Source organism: Oncorhynchus masou, chromosome 2, assembly GCF_036934945.1.
Source record: "Oncorhynchus masou masou isolate Uvic2021 chromosome 2, UVic_Omas_1.1, whole genome shotgun sequence".
NCBI lineage: Eukaryota > Metazoa > Chordata > Actinopteri > Salmoniformes > Salmonidae > Oncorhynchus > Oncorhynchus masou.
The window spans coordinates 4695818-4715378 of NC_088213.1; the positions used below are offsets into that span (position 1 = coordinate 4695818).

At 38.7% G+C, this 19561-nt stretch overlaps 1 protein-coding gene across 2 annotated transcripts in view; it reads left to right on the forward strand.

Annotated features, from left to right (window-relative positions):
* Positions 1–19561, forward strand: part of LOC135554485 (probable E3 ubiquitin-protein ligase HERC1) — a 68568-nt gene that overhangs the window by 37694 nt on the left and 11313 nt on the right. For both annotated transcript variants that reach the window (XM_064986822.1, XM_064986811.1), the window contains exons 16-18: positions 186–355; positions 5921–6086; positions 15498–15574. In XM_064986822.1, coding sequence (XP_064842894.1) covers positions 186–355; positions 5921–6086; positions 15498–15574 — 413 coding nt within the window. The remainder of the gene's footprint in view (positions 1–185; positions 356–5920; positions 6087–15497; positions 15575–19561) is intronic.

The following is a 19561-nucleotide window of genomic DNA, read 5'->3' on the forward strand; positions in this document are numbered from 1 at the left end:
TTATTGAGTGTCCGTTATGATTCAATACATCTGACTCATTCCTCTCTACTGTATAATCCTGTATTGACTGTCCGTTATGATTCAATACATCTGACTCATTCCTCTCTACTGTATAATCCTTTATTGAGTGTCCGTTATGATTCAATACATCTGACTCATTCCTCATAACTGTGTGTTGGTTTCAGAGCTGTACGTCCCACTACAACACAGGGACGTGGGGCATCGTCCAGGGCCAGTTGAGGCCCCTGCTGGCCCCCAGAGTCTATACTCTCCCCATGGTGAGGTCCATAGGGAAGACTATGGTGCAAGGAAAGAACTATGGACCTCAGATCACTGTCAAAAGGATCTCCACACGGTATGTCCACTGTCCTAGAGGAGTAGAGAGGTTCTCCTCACTGTCCACTGTCCTAGAGGAGTAGAGAGGTTCTCCTCACTGTCCACTGTCCTAGAGGAGTAGAGAGGTTCTCCTCGCGGTCTGTCCACTGTCCTAGAGGAGTAGAGAGGTTCTCCTCACTGTCCACTGTCCTAGAGGAGTAGAGATGTAGAGGTTCTCCTCACGGTCTGTCCACTATCCTAGAGGAGTAGAGGTTCTCCTCACGGTCTGTCCACTGTCCTAGAGTAGTAGAGAGGTAGAGGTTCTCCTCCCGGTCTGTCCACTATCCTAGAGGAGTAGAGAGGTAGAGGTTCTCCTCACGGTCTGTCCACTATCCTAGAGGAGTAGAGAGGTAGAGGTTCTCCTCACGGTCTGTCCACTATCCTAGAGGAGTAGAGATGTTCTCCTCACGGTCTGTCCACTATCCTAGAGGAGTAGAGATGTAAAGGTTCTCCTCCCGGTCTGTCCACTATCCTAGAGGAGTAGAGAGGTTCTCCTCACGGTCTGTCCACTGTCCTAGAGGAGTAGAGAGGTAGAGGTTCTCCTCACGGTCTGTCCACTATCCTAGAGGAGTAGAGATGTTCTCCTCACGGTCTGTCCACTATCCTAGAGGAGTAGAGAGGTAGAGGTTCTCCTCACGGTCTGTCCACTATCCTAGAGGAGTAGAGAGGTAGAGGTTCTCCTCACGGTCTGTCCACTATCCTAGAGGAGTAGAGATGTTCTCCTCACGGTCTGTCCACTATCCTAGAGGAGTAGAGATGTAAAGGTTCTCCTCCCGGTCTGTCCACTATCCTAGAGGAGTAGAGATGTAGAGGTTCTCCTCCCGGTCTGTCCACTATCCTAGAGGAGTAGAGATGTTCTCCTCACTGTCCACTGTCCTAGAGGAGTAGAGAGGTTCTCCTCACTGTCCACTGTCCTAGAGGAGTAGAGAGGTTCTCCTCACTGTCCACTGTCCTAGAGGAGTAGAGATGTAGAGGTTCTCCTCACGGTCTGTCCACTATCCTAGAGGAGTAGAGGTTCTCCTCCCGGTCTGTCCACTATCCTAGAGGAGTAGAGAGGTAGAGGTTCTCCTCACGGTCTGTCCACTATCCTAGAGGAGTAGAGAGGTAGAGGTTCTCCTCACGGTCTGTCCACTATCCTAGAGGAGTAGAGATGTTCTCCTCACGGTCTGTCCACTATCCTAGAGGAGTAGAGATGTAAAGGTTCTCCTCCCAGTCTGTCCACTATCCTAGAGGAGTAGAGAGGTTCTCCTCACGGTCTGTCCACTGTCCTAGAGGAGTAGAGAGGTAGAGGTTCTCCTCACGGTCTGTCCACTATCCTAGAGGAGTAGAGATGTTCTCCTCACGGTCTGTCCACTATCCTAGAGGAGTAGAGAGGTAGAGGTTCTCCTCACGGTCTGTCCACTATCCTAGAGGAGTAGAGAGGTAGAGGTTCTCCTCACGGTCTGTCCACTATCCTAGAGGAGTAGAGATGTTCTCCTCACGGTCTGTCCACTATCCTAGAGGAGTAGAGATGTAAAGGTTCTCCTCCCGGTCTGTCCACTATCCTAGAGGAGTAGAGATGTAGAGGTTCTCCTCCCGGTCTGTCCACTATCCTAGAGGAGTAGAGATGTTCTCCTCACTGTCCACTGTCCTAGAGGAGTAGAGAGGTTCTCCTCACTGTCCACTGTCCTAGAGTAGTAGAGAGGTTCTCCTCACTGTCCACTGTCCTAGAGGAGCAGAGAGGTTCTCCTCGCGGTCTGTCCACTGTCCTAGAGGAGTAGAGGTTCTCCTCACGGTCTGTCCACTGTCCTAGAGGAGTAGAGGTTCTCCTCACGGTCTGTCCACTGTCCTAGAGTAGTAGAGAGGTAGAGGTTCTCCTCACGGTCTGTCCACTATCCTAGAGGAGTAGAGAGGTAGAGGTTCTCCTCACGGTCTGTCCACTATCCTAGAGGAGTAGAGATGTAGAGGTTCTCCTCACGGTCTGTCCACTATCCTAGAGGAGTAGAGGTTCTCCTCACGGTCTGTCCACTATCCTAGAGGAGTAGAGGTTCTCCTCACGGTCTGTCCACTGTCCTAGAGTAGTAGAGAGGTAGAGGTTCTCCTCACGGTCTGTCCACTATCCTAGAGGAGTAGAGAGGTAGAGGTTCTCCTCACGGTCTGTCCACTATCCTAGAGGAGTAGAGAGGTAGAGGTTCTCCTCACGGTCTGTCCACTATCCTAGAGGAGTAGAGATGTTCTCCTCACGGTCTGTCCACTATCCTAGAGGAGTAGAGATGTAAAGGTTCTCCTCCCGGTCTGTCCACTATCCTAGAGGAGTAGAGAGGTTCTCCTCACGGTCTGTCCACTGTCCTAGAGGAGTAGAGAGGTAGAGGTTCTCCTCACGGTCTGTCCACTATCCTAGAGGAGTAGAGATGTTCTCCTCACGGTCTGTCCACTATCCTAGAGGAGTAGAGAGGTAGAGGTTCTCCTCACGGTCTGTCCACTATCCTAGAGGAGTAGAGAGGTAGAGGTTCTCCTCACGGTCTGTCCACTATCCTAGAGGAGTAGAGATGTTCTCCTCACGGTCTGTCCACTATCCTAGAGGAGTAGAGATGTTCTCCTCACGGTCTGTCCACTGTCCTAGAGGAGTAGAGATGTAGATGTTCTCCTCACGGTCTGTCCACTATCCTAGAGGAGTAGAGATGTAGATGTTCTCCTCACTGTCCACTGTCCTAGAGGAGTAGAGATGTAGAGGTTCTCCTCACGGTCTGTCCACTGTCCTAGAGGAGTAGAGATGTTCTCCTCACGGTCTGTCCACTGTCCTAGAGGAGTAGAGATGTAGAGGTTCTCCTCACGGTCTGTCCACTGTCCTAGAGGAGTAGAGATGTTCTCCTCACGGTCTGTCCACTATCCTAGAGGAGTAGAGAGGTAGAGGTTCTCCTCACGGTCTGTCCACTATCCTAGAGGAGTAGAGATGTAGAGGTTCTCCTCACGGTCTGTCCACTATCCTAGAGGAGTAGAGGTTCTCCTCACGGTCTGTCCACTGTCCTAGAGTAGTAGAGAGGTAGAGGTTCTCCTCACGGTCTGTCCACTATCCTAGAGGAGTAGAGAGGTAGAGGTTCTCCTCACGGTCTGTCCACTATCCTAGAGGAGTAGAGAGGTAGAGGTTCTCCTCACGGTCTGTCCACTATCCTAGAGGAGTAGAGATGTTCTCCTCACGGTCTGTCCACTATCCTAGAGGAGTAGAGATGTAAAGGTTCTCCTCCCGGTCTGTCCACTATCCTAGAGGAGTAGAGAGGTTCTCCTCACGGTCTGTCCACTGTCCTAGAGGAGTAGAGAGGTAGAGGTTCTCCTCACGGTCTGTCCACTATCCTAGAGGAGTAGAGATGTTCTCCTCACGGTCTGTCCACTATCCTAGAGGAGTAGAGAGGTAGAGGTTCTCCTCACGGTCTGTCCACTATCCTAGAGGAGTAGAGAGGTAGAGGTTCTCCTCACGGTCTGTCCACTATCCTAGAGGAGTAGAGATGTTCTCCTCACGGTCTGTCCACTATCCTAGAGGAGTAGAGATGTAGAGGTTCTCCTCCCGGTCTGTCCACTATCCTAGAGGAGTAGAGATGTTCTCCTCACGGTCTGTCCACTATCCTAGAGGAGTAGAGATGTAGATGTTCTCCTCACGGTCTGTCCACTGTCCTAGAGGAGTAGAGATGTAGAGGTTCTCCTCACGGTCTGTCCACTGTCCTAGAGGAGTAGAGATGTTCTCCTCACGGTCTGTCCACTATCCTAGAGGAGTAGAGATGTAGATGTTCTCCTCACGGTCTGTCCACTATCCTAGAGGAGTAGAGATGTAGAGGTTCTCCTCACGGTCTGTCCACTGTCCTAGAGGAGTAGAGATGTAGAGGTTCTCCTCACGGTCTGTCCACTATCCTAGAGGAGTAGAGATGTTCTCCTCACGGTCTGTCCACTGTCCTAGAGGAGTAGAGATGTAGATGTTCTCCTCACGGTCTGTCCACTATCCTAGAGGAGTAGAGATGTAGATGTTCTCCTCACTGTCCACTGTCCTAGAGGAGTAGAGATGTAGAGGTTCTCCTCACGGTCTGTCCACTGTCCTAGAGGAGTAGAGATGTTCTCCTCACGGTCTGTCCACTGTCCTAGAGGAGTAGAGATGTAGAGGTTCTCCTCACGGTCTGTCCACTGTCCTAGAGGAGTAGAGATGTTCTCCTCACGGTCTGTCCACTATCCTAGAGGAGTAGAGATGTAGAGGTTCTCCTCACGGTCTGTCCACTATTCTAGAGGAGTAGAGAGGTTCTCCTCACTGTCTGTCCACTATCCTAGAGGAGTAGAGATGTAGATGTTCTCCTCACGGTATGTCCACTATCCTAGAGGAGTAGAGATGTAGATGTTCTCCTCACGGTATGTCCACTATCCTAGAGGAGTAGAGATGTAGATGTTCTCCTCACGGTATGTCCACTATCCTAGAGGAGTAGAGATGTAGATGTTCTCCTCACGGTCTGTCCACTGTCCTAGAGGAGTAGAGATGTAGATGTTCTCCTCACGGTATGTCCACTATCCTAGAGGAGTAGAGATGTAGATGTTCTCCTCACGGTATGTCCACTATCCTAGAGGAGTAGAGATGTTCTCCTCACTGTCCACTATCCTAGAGGAGTAGAGATGTAGATGTTCTCCTCACGGTCTGTCCACTATCCTAGAGGAGTAGAGATGTAGAGGTTCTCCTCACTGTCCAGATGTTTTCTTAAAGAGCTTTTTCAATACAAAGAATCTTAAAGTGTCTTTGAAAACCACAAAGACATGCTGTGATCTGATGGTTGATGTGGCTCCACTGTTTCAGATGTCTGCTCGGTACGGCAGTATGAAACGCAGTGTGTTGATGTTACATTGAGATTCAACTAATTGTTCTCTGCCTCCCTTTTTCATCATCTTCCCTTTCCTCTACCTCTCTCTCTCTCTCTCCTTCCTCTACCTCCTCTCTCTCTCTCTCCTTCCTCTACCTCCCCTCTCTCTCTCTCCTTCCTCTACCTCCTCTCTCTCTCTCTCCTTCCTCTACCTCCCCTCTCTCTCTCTCCTTCCTCTACCTCCTCTCTCTCTCTCCTTCCTCTACCTCCTCTCTCTCTCTCCTTCCTCTACCTCCTCTCTCTCTCTCTCCTTCCTCTACCTCCCCTCTCTCTCTCTCCTTCCTCTACCTCCTCTCTCTCTCTCTCTCCTTCCTCTACCTCTCTCTCTCCTTCCTCTACCTCCTCTCTCTCTCCATCCTCTACCTCCTCTCTCTCTCCTTCCTCTACCTCCTCTCTCTCTCCTTCCTCTACCTCCTCTCTCTCTCTCTCCTTCCTTCCTCTACCTCCTCTCTCTCCTTCCTCTACCTCCTCTCTCACCGTCCCCTCTTTCTTTCTCTCTTTCTCTCTCTGCCTCTCTTTCTCTCTCTCTCCCTCTCTCATTCTCTCCATCCTCTCTCTTTCTTTCTCTCTCGTTCTCTCTCTGCCTCTCTCTCCATCCTCTCTCTCTTTCTTTCTCTCTCTGCCTCTCTTTCTTTCTCTCTCTGCCTCTCTCTCCATCCTCTTCTCTCTCTGTCCAGGGGTCGTAAGTGTAAGCCCATCTTTGTGCAGATAGCCCGTCAGGTGGTCAAGCTGAACGCGTCTGACCTGCGACTGCCGTCCAGGGCCTGGAAGGTCAAGCTGGTGGGGGAGGGGGCCGACGATGCTGGAGGGGTGTTTGATGACACCATCACTGAGATGTGTCAGGTAGAGTAACAGTATAACTACAGTAGAGTTTACAGTAAGCTGTGTCAGTTACAGTAGAGTTTACAGTTAGATGTCAGGTAGAGTAACAGTTTAACTACAGTAGAGTTTACAGTTAGATGTATCAGTTACAGTAGAGTTTACAGTTAAGATGTGTCAGTAACAGTGGAGTTTACAGTAAGCTGTGTCAGTTACAGTAGAGTTTACAGTAAGCCGTGTCAGTTACAGTAGAGTTTACAGTTAAGATGTGTCAGTAACAGTGGAGTTTACAGTAAGCTGTGTCAGTTACAGTGGAGTTTACAGTAAGCTGTGTCAGTTACAGGTAGAGTTTACAGTTAGATGTGTCAGTTACAGTAGAGTTTACGGTTAGCTGTGTCAGTTACAGTAGAGTTTACAGTTAAGATGTGTCAGTTACAGTAGAGATTACAGTTAAGATGTGTCAGTTACAGTAGAGTTTACAGCAAGCTGTGTCAGTTACAGTAGAGTTTACAGTAAGCTGTGTCAGTTACAGTAGAGTTTACACTTAAGATGTATCAGTAACAGTAGAGTTTACAGTTAGATGCTGCAGGAGGTATTAGTAACAGTAGAATTAGTGACTATTATAAATAGTAGTGGGATAGTAACAGTAGAATTAGTGACTATTATAAATAGTAGTGGGACAGTAACAGTGGAATTAGTGACTATTATAAATAGTAGTGGGATAGTAACAGTAGAATTAGTGACTATTATAGATAGTAGTGGGACAGTAACAGTAGAATTAGTGACTGTATTATAAATAGTAGTGAGATAGTAACAGTAGAATTAGTGACTATTATAAATAGTAGTGAGATAGTAACAGTAGAATTAGTGACTATTATAAATAGTAGTGGGATAGTAACAGTAGAATTAGTGACTATAATAAATAGTAGTGGGATAGTAACAGTAGAATTAGTGACTGTATTATAAATAGTAGTGAGATAGTAACAGTAGAATTAGTGATTGTATTATAAATAGTAGTGGGATAGTAACAGTAGAATTAGTGACTATTATAAATAGTAGTGAGATAGTAACAGTAGAATTAGTGACTATTATAAATAGTGACTATTATAAATAGTAGTGGGATAGTAACAGTAGAATTAGTGACTATTATAAATAGTAGTGGGATAGTAACAGTAGAATTAGTGACTATTATACATAGTAGTGGGATAGTAACAGTAGAATTAGTGACTATTATAAATAGTAGTGAGACAGTAACAGTAGAATTAGTGACTATTATAAATAGTAGTGAGATAGTAACAGTAGAATTAATGACTATTATAAATAGTAGTGGGATAGTAACAGTAGAATTAGTGACTGTATTATAAATAGTAGTGGGACAGTAACAGTAGAATTAGTGACTATTATACATAGTAGTGGGATAGTAACAGTAGAATTAGTGACTATTATAAATAGTAGTGCGATAGTAACAGTAGAATTAATGACTATTATAAATAGTAGTGGGATAGTAACAGTAGAATTAGTGACTATTATAAATAGTAGTGGGATAGTAACAGTAGAATTAGTGACTCTTATAAATAGTAGTGAGACAGTAACAGTAGAATTAGTGACTGTATTATAAATAGTAGTGGGATAGTAACAGTAGAATTAGTGACTATTATAAATAGTAGTGAGATAGTAACAGTAGAATTAGTGACTATTATAAATAGTAGTTAGACAGTAACAGTAGAATTAGTGACTATTATAAATAGTAGTGGGATAGTAACAGTAGAATTAGTGACTAGTATAAATAGTAGTGCGATAGTAACAGTAGAATTAGTGACTATTATAAATAGTAGTGGGATAGTAACAGTAGAATTAGTGACTATTATAAATAGTAGTGGGATAGTAACATTAGAATTAGTGACTATTATAAATAGTAGTGGGATAGTAACAGTAGAATTAGTGACTATTATAAATAGTAGTGGGATAGTAACAGTAGAATTAGTGACTATTATAAATAGTTGTGGGATAGTAACAGTAGAATTAGTGACTATTATAAATAGTAGTGGGACAGTAACAGTAGAATTAGTGACTGTATTATAAATAGTAGTGGGATAGTAACAGTAGAATTAGTGACTATTATAAATAGTAGTGAGACAGTAACAGTAGAATTAGTGACTATTATAAATAGTAGTGGGATAGTAACAGTAGAATTAGTGACTAGTATAAATAGTAGTGCGATAGTAACAGTAGAATTAGTGACTATTATAAATAGTAGTGGGATAGTAACAGTAGAATTAGTGACTATTATAAATAGTAGTGGGATAGTAACATTAGAATTAGTGACTATTATAAATAGTAGTGGGATAGTAACATTAGAATTAGTGACTATTATAAATAGTAGTGGGACAGTAACAGTAGAATTAGTGACTATTATAAATAGTAGTGGGACAGTAACAGTAGAATTAGTGACTATTATAAATAGTAGTGGGATAGTAACAGTAGAATTAGTGACTGTATTATAAATAGTAGTGGGACAGTAACAGTAGAATTAGTGACTATTATACATAGTAGTGGGATAGTAACAGTAGAATTAGTGACTATTATAAATAGTAGTGAGACAGTAACAGTAGAATTAGTGACTATTATAAATAGTAGTGAGATAGTAACAGTAGAATTAATGACTATTATAAATAGTAGTGGGATAGTAACAGTAGAATTAGTGACTCTTATAAATAGTAGTGAGACAGTAACAGTAGAATTAGTGACTGTATTATAAATAGTAGTGGGATAGTAACAGTAGAATTAGTGACTATTATAAATAGTAGTGGGATAGTAACAGTAGAATTAGTGACTATTATAAATAGTAGTGAGATAGTAACAGTAGAATTAGTGACTATTATAAATAGTAGTGGGATAGTAACAGTAGAATTAGTGACTATTATAAATAGTAGTGGGATAGTAACAGTAGAATTAGTGACTATTATAAATAGTAGTGGGACAGTAACAGTAGAATTAGTGACTGTATTATAAATAGTAGTGGGATAGTAACAGTAGAATTAGTGACTATTATAAATAGTAGTGGGATAGTAACAGTAGAATTAGTGACTATTATAAATAGTAGTGGGATAGTAACAGTAGAATTAGTGACTATTATAAATAGTAGTGGGACAGTAACAGTAGAATTAGTGACTGTATTATAAATAGTAGTGGGATAGTAACAGTAGAATTAGTGACTATTATAAATAGTAGTGGGATAGTAACAGTAGAATTAGTGACTATTATAAATAGTAGTGAGACAGTAACAGTAGAATTAGTGACTATTATAAATAGTAGTGGGATAGTAACAGTAGAATTAGTGACTAGTATAAATAGTAGTGCGATAGTAACAGTAGAATTAGTGACTATTATAAATAGTAGTGGGATAGTAACAGTAGAATTAGTGACTATTATAAATAGTAGTGGGATAGTAACATTAGAATTAGTGACTATTATAAATAGTAGTGGGATAGTAACATTAGAATTAGTGACTATTATAAATAGTAGTGGGATAGTAACAGTAGAATTAGTGACTATTATAAATAGTAGTGAGACAGTAACAGTAGAATTAGTGACTATTATAAATAGTAGTGGGATAGTAACAGTAGAATTAGTGACTTGTATAAATAGTAGTGCGATAGTAACAGTAGAATTAGTGACTATTATAAATAGTAGTGGGATAGTAACAGTAGAATTAGTGACTATTATAAATAGTAGTGGGATAGTAACATTAGAATTAGTGACTATTATAAATAGTAGTGGGATAGTAACATTAGAATTAGTGACTATTATAAATAGTAGTGGGATAGTAACAGTAGAATTAGTGACTATTATAAATAGTAGTGGGACAGTAACAGTAGAATTAGTGACTATTATAAATAGTAGTGGGATAGTGACAGTAGAATTAGTGACTATTATAAATAGTAGTGGGATAGTAACAGTAGAATTAGTGACTATTATAAATAGTAGTGAGATAGTAACAGTAGAATTAGTGACTATTATAAATAGTAGTGAGACAGTAACAGTAGAATTAGTTACTGTATTATAAATAGTAGTGGGATAGTAACAGTAGAATTAGTGACTTATAAATAGTAGTGAGACAGTAACAGTAGAATTAGTGACTATTATAAATAGTAGTAAGATAGTAACAGTATAATTAGTGACTGTATTATAAATAGTAGTGGGACAGTAACAGTAGAATTAGTGACTGTATTATAAATAGTAGTGGGATAGTAACAGTAGAATTAGTGACTCTTATAAATAGTAGTGAGACAGTAACAGTAGAATTAGTGACTATTATAAATAGTAGTGGGATAGTAACAGTAGAATTAGTGACTATTATAAATAGTAGTGGGATAGTAACAGTAGAATTAGTGACTATTATAAATAGTAGTGAGATAGTAACAGTAGAATTAGTGACTATTATAAATAGTAGTGGGATAGTAACAGTAGAATTAGTGACTATTATAAATAGTAGTGGGATAGTAACAGTAGAATTAGTGACTATTATAAATAGTAGTGGGACAGTAACAGTAGAATTAGTGACTGTATTATAAATAGTAGTGGGATAGTAACAGTAGAATTAGTGACTATTATAAATAGTAGTGGGATAGTAACAGTAGAATTAGTGACTATTATAAATAGTAGTGGGATAGTAACAGTAGAATTAGTGACTATTATAAATAGTAGTGGGACAGTAACAGTAGAATTAGTGACTGTATTATAAATAGTAGTGGGATAGTAACAGTAGAATTAGTGACTATTATAAATAGTAGTGGGATAGTAACAGTAGAATTAGTGACTATTATAAATAGTAGTGAGACAGTAACAGTAGAATTAGTGACTATTATAAATAGTAGTGGGATAGTAACAGTAGAATTAGTGACTAGTATAAATAGTAGTGCGATAGTAACAGTAGAATTAGTGACTATTATAAATAGTAGTGGGATAGTAACAGTAGAATTAGTGACTATTATAAATAGTAGTGGGATAGTAACATTAGAATTAGTGACTATTATAAATAGTAGTGGGATAGTAACATTAGAATTAGTGACTATTATAAATAGTAGTGGGATAGTAACAGTAGAATTAGTGACTATTATAAATAGTAGTGAGACAGTAACAGTAGAATTAGTGACTATTATAAATAGTAGTGGGATAGTAACAGTAGAATTAGTGACTTGTATAAATAGTAGTGCGATAGTAACAGTAGAATTAGTGACTATTATAAATAGTAGTGGGATAGTAACAGTAGAATTAGTGACTATTATAAATTGTAGTGGGATAGTAACATTAGAATTAGTGACTATTATAAATAGTAGTGGGATAGTAACATTAGAATTAGTGACTATTATAAATAGTAGTGGGATAGTAACAGTAGAATTAGTGACTATTATAAATAGTAGTGGGACAGTAACAGTAGAATTAGTGACTATTATAAATAGTAGTGGGATAGTGACAGTAGAATTAGTGACTATTATAAATAGTAGTGGGATAGTAACAGTAGAATTAGTGACTATTATAAATAGTAGTGAGATAGTAACAGTAGAATTAGTGACTATTATAAATAGTAGTGAGACAGTAACAGTAGAATTAGTTACTGTATTATAAATAGTAGTGGGATAGTAACAGTAGAATTAGTGACTTATAAATAGTAGTGAGACAGTAACAGTAGAATTAGTGACTATTATAAATAGTAGTGGGATAGTAACAGTAGAATTAGTGACTATTATAAATAGTAGTGAGATAGTAACAGTAGAATTAGTGACTATTATAAATAGTAGTGAGATAGTAACAGTAGAATTAGTGACTATTATAAATAGTAGTGGGATAGTAACAGTAGAATTAGTGACTATTATAAATAGTAGTGGGATAGTAACAGTAGAATTAGTGACTATTATAAATAGTAGTGAGATAGTAACAGTAGAATTAGTGACTATTATAAATAGTAGTGAGATAGTAACAGTAGAATTAGTGACTATTATAAATAGTAGTGGGACAGTAACAGTAGAATTAGTGACTATTATAAATAGTAGTGGGATAGTAACAGTAGAATTAGTGACTATTATAAATAGTAGTGAGATAGTAACAGTAGAATTAGTGAGATAGTAACAGTAGAATTAGTGACTATTATAAATAGTAGTGGGACAGTAACAGTAGAATTAGTGACTGTTATAAATAGTGACTATTATAAATAGTAGTGAGATAGTAACAGTAGAATTAGTGACTATTATAAATAGTAGTGGGACAGTAACAGTAGAATTAGTGACTGTTATAAATAGTGACTATTATAAATAGTAGTGAGATAGTAACAGTAGAATTAGTGACTATTATAAATAGTAGTGAGATAGTAACAGTAGAATTAGTGACTATTATAAATAGTAGTGAGATAGTAACAGTATAATTAGTGACTATTATAAATAGTAGTGGGACAGTAACAGTAGAATTAGTGACTGTTATAAATAGTGACTATTATAAATAGTAGTGAGATAGTAACAGTAGAATTAGTGACTATTATAAATAGTAGTGGGACAGTAACAGTAGAATTAGTGACTGTATTATAAATAGTAATGGGATAGTAACAGTAGAATTAGTGACTATTATAAATAGTAGTGAGATAGTAACAGTAGAATTAGTGACTGTATTATAAATAGTAATGGGATAGTAACAGTAGAATTAGTGACTATTATAAATAGTAGTGGGACAGTAACAGTAGAATTAGTGACTATTATAAATAGTAGTGGGACAGTAACCGTAGAATTAGTGACTATTATAAATAGTAGTGAGATAGTAACAGTAGAATTAGTGACTGTATTATAAATAGTAGTGAGATAGTAACAGTAGAATTAGTGACTATTAGAAATAGTAGTGGGACAGTAACAGTAGAATTAGTGACTATTATAAATAGTAGTGGGATAGTAACAGTAGAATTAGTGAATATTATAAATAGTAGTGAGATAGTAACAGTAGAATTAGTGACTGTATTATAAATAGTAGTGAGATAGTAACAGTAGAATTAGTGACTATTATAAATAGTAGTGGGATAGTAACAGTAGAATTAGTGAATATTATAAATAGTAGTGAGATAGTAACAGTAGAATTAGTGACTGTATTATAAATAGTAGTGAGATAGTAACAGTAGAATTAGTGACTATTATAAATAGTAGTGGGACAGTAACAGTAGAATTAGTGACTATTATAAATAGTAGTGAGATAGTAACAGTAGAATTAGTGACTATTATAAATAGTAGTGGGATAGTAACAGTAGAATTAGTGACTATTATAAATAGTAGTGGGATAGTAACAGTAGAATTAGTGACTGTATTATAAATAGTAGTGAGATAGTAACAGTAGAATTAGTGACTGTATTATAAATAGTAGTGAGATAGTAACAGTAGAATTAGTGACTATTATAAATAGTAGTGGGACAGTAACAGTAGAATTAGTGACTATTATAAATAGTAGTGAGATAGTAACAGTAGAATTAGTGACTATTATAAATAGTAGTGGGATAGTAACAGTAGAATTAGTGACTATTATAAATAGTAGTGGGATAGTAACAGTAGAATTAGTGACTATTATAAATAGTAGTGGGACAGTAACAGTAGAATTAGTGACTATTATAAATAGTAGTGGGACAGTAACCGTAGAATTAGTGACTATTATAAATAGTAGTGAGATAGTAACAGTAGAATTAGTGACTGTATTATAAATAGTAATGGGATAGTAACAGTAGAATTAGTGACTATTATAAATAGTAGTGGGACAGTAACAGTAGAATTAGTGACTATTATAAATAGTAGTGGGACAGTAACCGTAGAATTAGTGACTATTATAAATAGTAGTGAGATAGTAACAGTAGAATTAGTGACTGTATTATAAATAGTAGTGAGATAGTAACAGTAGAATTAGTGACTATTAGAAATAGTAGTGGGACAGTAACAGTAGAATTAGTGACTATTATAAATAGTAGTGGGATAGTAACAGTAGAATTAGTGAATATTATAAATAGTAGTGAGATAGTAACAGTAGAATTAGTGACTGTATTATAAATAGTAGTGAGATAGTAACAGTAGAATTAGTGACTATTATAAATAGTAGTGGGATAGTAACAGTAGAATTAGTGAATATTATAAATAGTAGTGAGATAGTAACAGTAGAATTAGTGACTGTATTATAAATAGTAGTGAGATAGTAACAGTAGAATTAGTGACTATTATAAATAGTAGTGGGACAGTAACAGTAGAATTAGTGACTATTATAAATAGTAGTGAGATAGTAACAGTAGAATTAGTGACTATTATAAATAGTAGTGGGATAGTAACAGTAGAATTAGTGACTATTATAAATAGTAGTGAGATAGTAACAGTAGAATTAGTGACTGTATTATAAATAGTAGTGGGACAGTAACAGTAGAATTAGTGACTATTATAAATAGTAGTGGGATAGTAACAGTAGAATTAGTGACTATTATAAATAGTAGTGAGACAGTAACAGTAGAATTAGTGACTATTATAAATAGTAGTGGGACAGTAATAGTAGAATTAGTGACTATTATAAATAGTAGTGAGATAGTAACAGTAGAATTAGTGACTATTATAAATAGTAGTGGGATAGTAACAGTAGAATTAGTGACTGTATTATAAATAGTAGTGAGATAGTAACAGTAGAATTAGTGACTATTTAAATAGTAGTGGGATAGTAACAGTAGAATTAGTGACTATTATAAATAGTAGTGAGATAGTAACAGTAGAATTAGTGACTATTATAAATAGTAGTGGGATAGTAACAGTAGAATTAGTGACTATTATAAATAGTAGTGGGATAGTAACAGTAGAATTAGTGACTATTATAAATAGTAGTGGGATAGTAACAGTAGAATTAGTGACTATTATAAATAGTAGTGGGATAGTAACAGTAGAATTAGTGACTATTATAAATAGTAGTGGGACAGTAACAGTAGAATTAGTGACTATTATAAATAGTAGTGAGATAGTAACAGTAGAATTAGTGACTATTATAAATAGTAGTGGGATAGTAACAGTAGAATTAGTGACTATTATAAATAGTAGTGGGATAGTAACAGTAGAATTAGTGACTATTATAAATAGTAGTGGGACAGTAACAGTAGAATTAGTGACTGTTATAAATAGTAGTGGGACAGTAACATACATTCTAAGTGGTTTGCTGTTTAGGATTTGGGAACCAAGCCCCAGTCTCAACCTGACGTCATTTCCTTGTGGTGTCTGCACTATGTTCTAGTCTATTCTTCTGAGTTTATCCAAACTTCTTTACCAGAGGAATTTACTGGTTTCCTGAAATGTTCAACTAACAAATCGTGAGTCGGAAAAGTGATTTTATTTCGAGCCGGGCTGTGGACAGGATATCTTGTGAGACTGACGCCTATTTCCTGTGTAGGAGTTGGAGACGGGAGTAGTGGATCTCCTCATCCCCTCCCCCAACGCCACAGCTGAGGTGGGCTACAACAGAGACAGGTGAGGACTGGCAAGGACACCAACAGAGACACACAGTACCACAATACTGACACGCTGTCTCATTACCAGTCACCATAGAGACAGTACCACAATACTGACACGCTGTCTCATTACCAGTCACCATAGAGACAGTACCACAATACTGACACGCTGTCTAATTACCAGTCACCATAGAGACAGTACCACAATACTGACACGCTGTCTCATTACTAGTCACCATAGAGACGCTGTCTCATTACCAGTCACCATAGAGACGCTGTCTCATTACCAGTCACCATAGAGACGCTGTCTCATTACCAGTCACCATAGAGACGCTGTCTAATTACTAGTCACCATAGAGACAGTACCACATTACTGACACGCTGTCTCATTACCAGTCACCATAGAGACAGTACCACATTACTGACACGCTGTCTCATTACTAGTCACCATAGAGACGCTGTCTCATTACCAGTCACCATAGAGACGCTGTCTCATTACCAGTCACCATAGAGACGCTGTCTCATTACCAGTCACCATAGAGACGCTGTCTCATTACCAGTCACCATAGAGACGCTGTCTCATTACCAGTCACCATAGAGACGCTGTCTCATTACCAGTCACCATAGAGACGCTGTCTAATTACCAGTCACCATAGAGACAGTACCACATTACTGACACGCTGTCTCATTACCAGTCACCATAGAGACAGCACCACAATACTGACACGCTTATGGGCCACTACAGAGCTATAGTCTATATGACACTATGTTATGGGCCACTACAGAGCTATAGTCTATATGACACTATGTTATGGGCCACTACAGAGCTATAGTCTATATGACACTGTGTTATGGGCCACTACAGAGCTATAGTCTATATGACACTATGTTATGGGCCACTACAGAGCTATAGTCTATATGACACTGTGTTATGGGCCACTACAGAGCTATAGTCTATATGACACTGTGTTATGGGCCACTACAGAGCTATAGTCTATATGACACTGTGTTATGGGCCACTACAGAGCTATAGTCTATATAACTCTATGTTATGGACCACTACAGAGCTATAGTCTATATGACTCTGTGTTATGGGCCACTACTGAGCTATAGTCTATATGACACTGTGTTATGGGCCACTACAGAGCTATAGTCTATATGACACTGTTATGGGCCACTACAGAGCTATAGTCTATATGACACTGTGTTATGGGCCACTACAGAGCTATAGTCTATATGACACTGTGTTATGGGCCACTACAGAGCTATAGTCTATATGACTCTGTGTTATGGGCCACTACAGAGCTATAGTCTATATGACACTGTGTTATGGGCCACTACAGAGCTATAGTCTATATGACTCTGTGTTATGGGCCACTACAGAGCTATAGTCTATATGACACTGTGTTATGGGCCACTACAGAGCTATAGTCTATATGACTCTGTGTTATGGGCCACTACAGAGCTATAGTCTATATGACACTGTGTTATGGGCCACTACAGAGCTATAGTCTATATGACACTGTGTTATGGGCCACTACAGAGCTATAGTCTATATGACACTGTGTTATGGGCCACTACAGAGCTATAGTCTATATAACTCTATGTTATGGACCACTACAGAGCTATAGTCTATATGACTCTGTGTTATGGGCCACTACAGAGCTATAGTCTATATGACACTGTGTTATGGGCCACTACAGAGCTATAGTCTATATGACACTGTGTTATGGGCCACTACAGAGCTATAGTCTATATGACTCTTGGTTATGGGCCACTACAGAGCTATAGTCTATATAACTCTATGTTATGGACCACTACAGAGCTATAGTCTATATGACTCTGTGTTATGGGCCACTACAGAGCTATAGTCTATATGACACTATGTTATGGGCCACTACAGAGCTATAGTCTATATGACTCTGTGTTATTGGCCACTACAGAGCTATAGTCTATATGACTCTGTGTTATGGGACACTACAGAGCTATAGTCTATATGACTCTTGGTTATGGTCCACTACAGAGCTATAGTCTATATGACACTGTTATGGGCCACTACAGAGCTATAGTATATATGACACTGTGTTATGGGCCACTACAGAGCTATAGTCTATATGACACTGTGTTATGGGCCACTACAGAGCTATAGTCTATATGACACTATGTTATGGACCACTACAGAGCTATAGTCTATATGACTCTTGGTTATGGTCCACTACAGAGCTATAGTCTATATGACACTGTTATGGGCCACTACAGAGCTATAGTCTATATGACTCTGTGTTATGGGCCACTACAGAGCTATAGTCTATATGACACTGTTATGGGCCACTACAGAGCTATAGTATATATGACTCTATGTTATGGACCACTACAGAGCTATAGTCTATATGACACTGTGTTATGGGCCACTACAGAGCTATAGTCTATATGACTCTGTGTTATGGACCACTACAGAGCTATAGTCTATATGACACGGTGTTATGGGCCACTACAGAGCTATAGTATATATGACTCTTGGTTATGGACCACTACAGAGCTATAGTCTATATGACACTGTGTTATGGACCACTACAGAGCTATAGTCTATATGACACTATGTTATGGGCCACTACAGAGCTATAGTCTATATGACACTGTTATGGACCACTACAGAGCTATAGTCTATATGACACTGTGTTATGGGCCACTACAGAGCTATAGTCTATATGACACTGTTATGGACCACTACAGAGCTATAGTCTATATGACTCTTGGTTATGGGCCACTACAGAGCTATAGTCTATATGACTCTGTGTTATGGGCCACTACAGAGCTATAGTCTATATGACTCTATGTTATGGGCCACTACAGAGCTATAGTCTATATGACTCTATGTTATGGGCCACTACAGAGCTATAGTCTATATGACTCTTGGTTATGGGCCACTACAGAGCTATAGTCTATATGACTCTTGGTTATGGGCCACTACAGAGCTATAGTCTATATGACTCTGTGTTATGGGCCACTACAGAGCTATAGTCTATATGACTCTATGTTATGGCCACTACAGAGCTATAGTCTATATGACTCTATGTTATGGGCCACTACAGAGCTATAGTCTATATGACTCTATGTTATGGGCCACTACAGAGCTATAGTCTATATGACACTGTGTTATGGGCCACTACAGAGCTATAGTCTATATGACTCTGTGTTATGGGCCACTACAGAGCTATAGTCTATATGACACTGTTATGGGCCACTACAGAGCTATAGTCTATATGACACTATGTTATGGACCACTACAGAGCTATAGTCTATATGACACTGTGTTATGGGCCACTACAGAGCTATAGTCTATATGACACTGTGTTATGGGCCACTACAGAGCTATAGTCTATATGACACTGTTATGGACCACTACAGAGCTATAGTCTATATGACACTGTAATGGGCCACTACAGAGCTATAGTCTATATGACTCTTGGTTATGGGCCACTACAGAGCTATAGTCTATATGACTCTTGGTTATGGGCCACTACAGAGCTATAGTCTATATGACTCTTGGTTATGGACCACTACAGAGCTATAGTCTATATGACACTGTGTTATGGACCACTACAGAGCTATAGTCTATATGACTCTGTGTTATGGACCACTACAGAGCTATAGTCTATATGACTCTATGTTATGGACCACTACAGAGCTATAGTCTATATGACTCTATGTTATGGGCCACTACAGAGCTATAGTCTATATGACTCTGGGTTATGGGCCACTACAGAGCTATAGTCTATATGACACTATGTTATGGGCCACTACAGATCTATAGTCTATATGACTCTATGTTATGGACCACTACAGAGCTATAGTCTATATGACTCTATGTTATGGACCACTACAGAGCTATAGTCTATATGACACTGTGTTATGGGACACTACAGAGCTATAGTCTATATGACACTGTGTTATGGTCCACTACAGAGCTATAGTCTATATGACTCTATGTTATGGGCCACTACAG